The sequence below is a fragment of the Triticum urartu genome, chromosome 5A (assembly GCF_056163025.1).
Source record: "Triticum urartu cultivar PI428250 chromosome 5A, HENAU_Tu73, whole genome shotgun sequence".
Lineage (NCBI taxonomy): Eukaryota > Viridiplantae > Streptophyta > Magnoliopsida > Poales > Poaceae > Triticum > Triticum urartu.
The window spans coordinates 114,936,896-114,944,773 of record NC_141877.1 but is presented as its reverse complement, the minus strand read 5'-3'; the positions used below and the strand labels follow the sequence as shown (position 1 = coordinate 114,944,773).

At 46.2% G+C, this 7,878-nt stretch overlaps 1 protein-coding gene across 5 annotated transcripts; it reads left to right on the top strand.

Annotated features, from left to right (window-relative positions):
• The first annotated feature begins 3,501 nt into the window (after window positions 1-3,501).
• Window positions 3,502-7,384, top strand: LOC125508045 (uncharacterized). Of its 5 annotated transcripts, none has more exons than XM_048672605.2 (6): window positions 3,502-4,379; window positions 4,933-5,007; window positions 5,083-5,183; window positions 5,263-5,326; window positions 6,279-6,367; window positions 7,131-7,384. In XM_048672605.2, the coding sequence occupies exons 1-5, from the start codon at window positions 4,166-4,168 to the stop codon at window positions 6,365-6,367; spliced, it is 543 nt and encodes a 180-aa protein (XP_048528562.1). In that variant the 5' UTR covers window positions 3,502-4,165; the 3' UTR covers window positions 7,131-7,384. The 5 variants fall into 5 exon arrangements, 3 of the variants coding, with proteins under 3 accessions (XP_048528562.1, XP_048528561.1, XP_048528560.1); XR_007283187.2 differs by having other exon boundaries at window positions 3,505-4,379; window positions 5,475-6,367; XR_015604060.1 differs by having other exon boundaries at window positions 3,503-4,129; window positions 4,286-4,379; window positions 5,263-7,384.
• The last annotated feature ends 494 nt before the right edge of the window (window positions 7,385-7,878 follow it).

Genomic DNA, 7,878 nt, shown 5'->3' with positions numbered 1-7,878 from the left:
CAGTTACAGTGGGTGGTCGAGGCTGAGCAATGTAGTGTGGTTTGCACGTTTCTCTCGTACGCGCGCGTGGTGCGAGCCGTGTCGCTATAACTGAACCTGAGCGATCTCCTACTGCTACGTACTGAAACTGATCGATCGATCCCTTCGCTCCTAACTGAACTCGGCGAAGACTCCTTCGCTGCTAACTAAACCCGATCCATCGCTGCTACTGCTGCATGCTTACTGAAGTCGATCGAACTCCCGTGCGAGACGTAGCTAGTCGGTTGGATTGCCTCTGGCTGAACGGTGCTTGTTGCTGCCACGCGCGCGATACATAGAATGAGTCGAGACGTGGTGTGAGTCGAGCCGGTTGGGTTGGATGTGGTTGAACAGTTCTTGGTGGGGGTTGGATGAACAGGACCCCGACCATGTGTAGGCAGTTGCCGTTGGATGAACAGGACCCACTTGTATATAGTACGCGGTTGCCGCTGGATGAACAGGACTCCAAGGAGGCCGCAACACAACCCAGCCGGTTGGGGGTGGATGAACAGGACCCCATGGAGGCTGGTTGAACTGAAGCCGGTGGAGGCTGGATGAACAGTAGCACTTGGATGAACAGTGTCTGGTGGAGGCTGGAGACGGTGGATGAACAGTAGCAGGTGGAGGCTAGAGGAAGTCGACGGTGGATGAACAATAGCCCATGGAGTCCCGTTTTGCGGTACGCCACACCCCTCCCGATGAACAGGACCCCATTTCGACCATAGGAGGTCGAAGAGCAGTCTGTTTCCTCCGTTTTGCGGTACGCCACACCCCTCCCGATCAACAGGACCCCGTTTCGACCGTAGGAGCTCGATCAGAAGTTCGTTTTCACCGTTTTGCGGTACGCTAGACCCTTCCCGATGAACAGGACCCTGTTTCGATCATACGCGGTCGAACAGAAGGCCCGTTTCCTCCGTTCTGCGGTACGCCAGACCTCATTTCAGTTGTTCCGTCGAAGCCGGTTGGCTGCCGATGAACAGGACGCGTTCCGACCAAGTGGCTTTGCTTCTGATGAACAGGATGTGTTCCGATCCAGTCACTTAGCTCTCGGTGAAGACGACCTTGTTTCCCCCGTTCCGACCCACCTGGTTAGCTGCCAATGAATAGGACGACATCACTGCCGTCCGTTGCCTCTCCATGTACACGAGGCCTGGCCGTACGTATGCGCGAGTACGCGTTCGAGACCCCGCCCTTATGTATGTACGTAGTCACATTTAATCTCTTGCATTGTGGTTGTACGTACGTGTACAAGATATATATAGACGGACTGCATGACATGCTACGTCCGCGCCTCTACTACGACACGTGCATCTCCTTACTCGTACACGGTTCATTGCTGCAGAGAGACCGGTCGACCAGTATGTACGTACACATTCGCGACCAGACAGACAACTCGTCGTACGGTTCGACCCGGTGGGTCCCAGCTGTCAGGGAGGATAAGAAGGCACTTCCTTTCATGCAAAGATATAGCTGGTGGGTCCCAGCTGTCAGGGAGGATAAGGAGGCACTTCCTTCCATGCGAAGATATTGCTGGTGGGTCCCAGCTGTCAGGGGGAAGACTCATTTTTTGGCCATACTACGGACGCACTTCCTTGCGTACGAAGATGTAGCTAGTGGGTCCCAGCTGTCAGGGGGGAAGCGTTTTTTCGAGGCCCTTCCGATAGGTTCCGCTGTCAGGTGGAGGAATCATTATTTCGCCAGTAATAAGGAGGCACTTCCTTGTTGCGGTCGTGGACCCAACTGTCAGCCTCTCCACGTACAGTCCTCTTTCGGTGGAAGGCGTTCCTTGACCACGTTGACCATGCCGCGCCGAGAACACCAAGGCGGTGGACGATGCGCGAGGCCTAAGATGGGAACGATCTGGAGTCATGGAACAAGGGGCACTGGAGTCCCTGGTGGAGGGGAGTACGAGGGGCTGGTTCGACTACTGGGTGAGGCTGCCTTCGCCGGAGAATAACAAAAGATGTGGGTGAGTACAGGTATGACCTGGCCACCGTTGGGAGTAGAGTGGGACGGCGAGGCCTGCGCGACGGCACGGCCGGCCACGGGAGGCAGATGCAGGTGCTCCAACCGGCGATGGTTTTTGCGGCTGGACCAAAAGCAACTAGATCAGAGATTGAAGATACGTCTCCAGCGTATCTATAATTTTTGATTGTTCCATGCTATATTATATTCTGTTTTGGACATTATTGGGCTTTATTATACACTTTTATATTATTTTTGGGACTAACCTATTAACCGGAGGCCCAGCCCAGAATTGTTGTTTTTTTGCCTATTTTAGGGTTTCGTAGAAAAAGAATATCAAACGAAGTCCAAACGTAATGAAACCTTCGGGAACATGATTTTCGGAACAAACATGATCCATAGGACTTGGACCCTACGTCAAGACATCAACCAGGAGGCCACGAGGTAGGGGGCGCGCCTACTCCCCCCAGGCGTGCCCTCCACCCTCGTGGGCCTGCTGTTGCTCCACCGACGTACTTCCTGCTCCTATATATACCTACGTACCCCCAAACAATCAGATACGGAGCCAAAACCCTAATTACATCGCCGTAACTTTCTGTATCCACGAGATCCCATCTTGGGCCTATTTCGGAGCTCAGCCAGAGGGGGCATTGATCACGGAGGGCTTCTACATCAACACCATAGCCTCTCCGATGAAGTGTGAGTAGTTTACCTCAGACCTTCGGGTCCATAGTTATTAGCTAGATGCCTTCTTCTCTCTTTTTGGATCTCAATACAAAGTTCCCCCGTTCTCTTGTGGAGATATGTTCGATGTAATCTTCTTTTGCGGTGTGTTTGTTGAGACCGATGAGTTGTGGGTTTATGATCAAGTTTATCTATGAACAATATTTGAATCTTCTCTGAATTGTGTTTATGTATGATTGGTTATCTTTGCAAGTCTGTTCGAATTATCAGTTTGGTTTGGCCTACTAGATTGATCTTTCTTGCAATGGGAGAAGTGCTTAGCTTTGGGTTCAATCTTGCGGTGTTCTTTCCCAGTGACAGTAGGGGCAACAAGGCACGTATTGTATTATTGCCATCGAGGATAACAAGATGGGGTTTCATCATATTACATGAGTTTATCCCTCTACACACTACACCACAACACTAAATTGGGGGCAATTAACTGCCGGGAGAAATATGAGAATAAGGGCAAACCATCTGCCGGGGATCAGGTAACTGCCGGCAAAAATGCACAAGGGTGGATAAACTGCCGGGAGAAATATGAGAATAAGGGCAAACCATCTGCCGGGGATCAGGTAACTGCCGGCAAAAATGCACAAGGGTGGATAAACTGCCGGTAGAATTTAAGCAGCAAGGGCGCATGTACTGCCGGCAATGATATGCCCATCTTAGGTCATCAAAACTGCCGGCAGAACTAAACTACGGCCCACTGTCTGCCGGGCCTATCCGTGGCACGAGCCCACAAAAATAATTAGGCCCAAACGCGTGCTGGTGCTGGAGAGTGCGCGACAGACCAAAATTTTTGCTCAAAAGAATTACAGCCGCCGCCCCGACCTGTTCTCCCCCAAATCGAACCTCCTTTACCCCTCCTCTTCGACCGATACCACCGCCGCCGTCGCCGCCGCCCCTTCCTGTTCTCCCCCAAATCGAACCCTCCTTTACCCCTTCTCCTCGACCGACACCGCCGCCACACCGCCCCTTCTGCCACCACCACCCCTCAGCCGACCTGTGCGACCGCATCTGGATCTATGGCGCCAGTGCGTAGAGGTCGCGTCTCCTCCCTCCAGAGGCCTCTGATGCATGAGGTCGATGGAGCCTCCCTCCCTTCGGCACAGCCACCTAAACGTCGATGGCGCCGGTGCGTCAAGGTCAACGTCAGCTTCCTCCCCAGCAACAGATCCTACGACGAACACCAATCCTTCTCCATTGTGATGTGCGGCAACGGCAAGCGCAAGAGGAAGCAGTGCCGTCCAAGGGTCCACCACGGCATCGGGCTCCTCTTCTCCGCGGCCCTTCACGCTGGCTAGCATGAGATGGCTCCTGGCCGCGGCTTCCTTTCCCGCTGACTGCGAGCGCGGTGCCTGCTCTCTGCTTAGATCCGTGCCAATGGAAACCCGATCTAGGTGAGATTCTCCATAGCAAGGTAGTGAATCTCTCCTTCTCTGCTGGATGAGAACTGATGGTGGGCGTTGTCCAGTTGTCCGTACGAATCCAGATTTCCCCTCCCTGCTACATCTCTCCTTCCACCGAGACTGTCTTCTTATTGCTGTTTTTTCTTTTTACTACCAAATTGATGCAGATGCTATTAGTGAAAGGATTGGAGACTGGGTCTAGTAGTGGTAGGTTTTTTGAGAAATTCCAAGTGCTCGGGAATTGCAAATTGTTTCAGCCAGGTTAGTGTATGTGTAATTTTTTATGGGTTGTCTGAAATTCAGAATCATTCTCACTTGTAAAGGAATGCCATATGTACCTAAAGTGATTTGTTTCGGGGGTCTCTTCCCTTCTCTGGGAATCAATTATTTAACTTGTAATAAATAATAGATATGCCTACTTTTATGTGATTATAATTTGATGTAGACATACTGAAGGAAAATAGTCTTTGATTGTTGCCTTTAGCATTAATTTTCTTTGCATTCTATTAGACTTGATGTGGATATTTCTTGGATCTTATTTTTCCTTGGTTTTTAATTGCCTTGCTTGTTCAGTTGCTGTAGATTCTACAAGCATTAGGTCATTAATGCATTATCTTTTTAGTGCCGCTAAGATTGTCTTGTGTACCTGATCTTGTTGTAATGTTGACAAGATTTTTTACATGATAGTTAAAACCTACTAGCTAATGAGCCCTTTCAATGGATATAATTAGGTCTATAAATAGTGCTTGCTTTCTGCACCGCATGTTTAGGACACTGCTGATTAATGCATACTTATTTTCGACGCGCCTGTCAGGGGGTAATTGCACTCAACATGGAGGATGGTACCCTTCATCGTTTCCTTTCAACAAATGCTATTTTAGCAACAGGAGTAAGAATCTCTGTCTTAACCACTGACTATTCCTTTTCAGTTTACTGCCTGTCTTATCCCTGTCTTGTTTTATAGCTCAACATGGTTATGGCAGAGGTTACTTCTCTGCTATTTCACCTCACACATGTACTAGTGATGACAATGCTATGGTTGCACGTGCTGGGTTACCCCTTCAGGTTAGTCTTCTGAACTAAATCACACTGACTTAGCTACTTCTCAAGATGATATGGTTATATCTATCTGTTGAATTTGCAGGATCTTGAGTTTGTGCAGTTCCATCCTACAGGCATTTACGGTGCTGGATGCCTTATAACCGAAGGTTTTACATAACTAAAACTTTTTTATCCTACTGTAGTCACATGTGTATTAACTATAGCTTTTGCACTGCACATTTCTCCAGTTAGTATCGAAATATCAGTCAATCAACCAAATTTTCTTACATTACTATGTCATCATTCATTTTTAAGGTTCCCGGGGCGAAGGTGGTATTCTTAGGAACAGCAAAGCTGAGAGGTTCATGGAACGATATGCCCCTACCGCCAATGATCTGGCATCTCGTGATGTTGTTTCTAGATCTATGACTAATTGACTATGGAAATTAGAGAAGGACGTGGTGTACGTATGTTTCAGTTCTCTTGTTTTATGCGATTATGCTTTAGGTGATAATCTGGTGTTGTTGGTTCTTCCCACATCACTTGCTGTTTCTATCCTTTAGCCTCAGGACCATTGACCGACCATCTCTACCTGCACCTTAATCATCTTCCTCCAGAAGTGATACATATGCATCTTTTATACCCAACCATCTACATATACAGAATATAACTTTCTTGTAGTGCTGCCGCCGGGAGATAAATCTTTGTATGCCCTTCCACTATTAAATTTTGTTGTAATTATTCTTACTATGTTGAGATTGCGGTCTTCATTTTTTATGTTTTCTGCTCTTTGTGACAATTCACAATTTTCCAAGATAAATAACTCTCATCACTATTTGGGCACTATATTGTAATGCTTAATGCTTCAGGAATAAGCGTGTGAAATCTAAACACATGTTTTAAGCATTTATCCACTTCATGTGGGCAATCCCCGTTGTTAATATACAAGAAATCGCGTGCACAAGTTAAGCACTTATTTGTAAATGATTTTGACACTGAAAGTTCTTAATTTGCTTTGAGCACATTACATCTGTAGATGTGGCAGAAGCCAAGTTATTCCAGGATAATATGCAATGTCAAGTGCAATTATTTTCCTTATGCTAACACAGTTTTCGCCAGCATTATTTTTTCAGCTGCTTGATGGAATCATGGAAGGAACATATACAGTGCAGTACGAAACGAGGAATGATCTGATGATGTTGAGATGAGTATGGTACCCATACTGTATCATTTTTTGTTCAGAATCTCTGATGTTAAATGGAGGGTGTTAAATGTAGCCCTTGAGAAAAAAATGGGACATTGTACTACCATAGTGAGCTCCACTGTAGAAAGTAAAATAACCAGCCTTAACTAGGTGTATATTTGTTACTCTTAAATAGTACATAAGCTTTTGAAGGAAGTAATTGCCTCAGAGTTATGCCTACTCACCCCCGAGCCCTGAGTGAGGTGTGGTCACTGTGTGCTTGGCTGCTGGCTAGCTTCCATAGTACGTACTAGAGGAGTACTATACTGTGTGCTTGATACCTTCCATCACTTAGAGAAATAGCTGCACGGAGGAGTCTATCACTTATATTTGGTAAGATAGAAGCACCATCAGGAGTTGAGGACTTGAAAAGAGGTACAGAGGCAACCAATGGGGCAATATTTTGATCTCATCTTACACATTCTATTATGTTTGTCTTTATTATATGTCATCTTATTAATTATTTATATATACTTGCCATATTGACGCGTTGATGTTTCTAGAAATTTCCATATCCGGCATCGTCTTACTCGTATCGCCGTATCAGTGCTTTATATGATTTACTTGATGCCTTGAAAGGAAATATGATGAGAAATTCTCTTCGTTCATGTAGATGTCTTTCTTAAAAAGTTGGAGCGGTGCACATGATTGTCTTTGAGTATTGTAATCAATGTATGCAGATAATGTTTTATAATACTTGTACTTGTCAATTGTATCTCTTTGTCCAGGTTGGAAATGTTCGTGAAGACTGGCCAAAGATAACTTGCCCTAACCATATGCTCTGAGCTCACGTAGAAGACCTTACAAGCTTTGCATTTTGTGCTTGTTACATTCTGTATAACTTGGATGTATTGAAACTATAGATGCTAAATTATGATGCAAGTCATCATGTGTAATCAGTGAATTGTATACATTGTAACCATGTACTTTGATCATCAGATTTTATAATATAAATGTGCAGATTCCTTTTACTTTATTTTAATGAATGGCTTGTCAGTGTGCATCTAAATGTGAAATAAATACAATACTAGAGTGCAATAGCCTTATAGATTGGGGTATTTGGCAACAGTGGCACATCATCTGCCGGGAAAGCTATTAACTGCCAGGAGAATTTGTCTGCCGGGAGAATAGAAACTGCCGGGAGAACTTTGAACATGGCGGCATACAAACTGCCGGGAAATCTCTATCTGCCGGCGTTTGCAATTCTCGGCAGCCGTTCTTGTGGCAGTTCTATCTGTCGAGAGAAAAACGTTCCCGACAGTTTGTCTGCCCTTATAAGTGACTTCTGCTGGCAGTTTTTATGTCCTTGCAATCGTGTTGTGGTGTAGTGACATCATGTCATCTTGCTTAAGGCGTTACTCTGTTCTTATGAACTTAATACTCTAGATGAATGCTTGATAGCGGTCGATGTGTGGAATAATAGTAGTAGATGCAGGCAGGAGTCGGTCTACTTGTCTTGGACGTGATGCCTATATA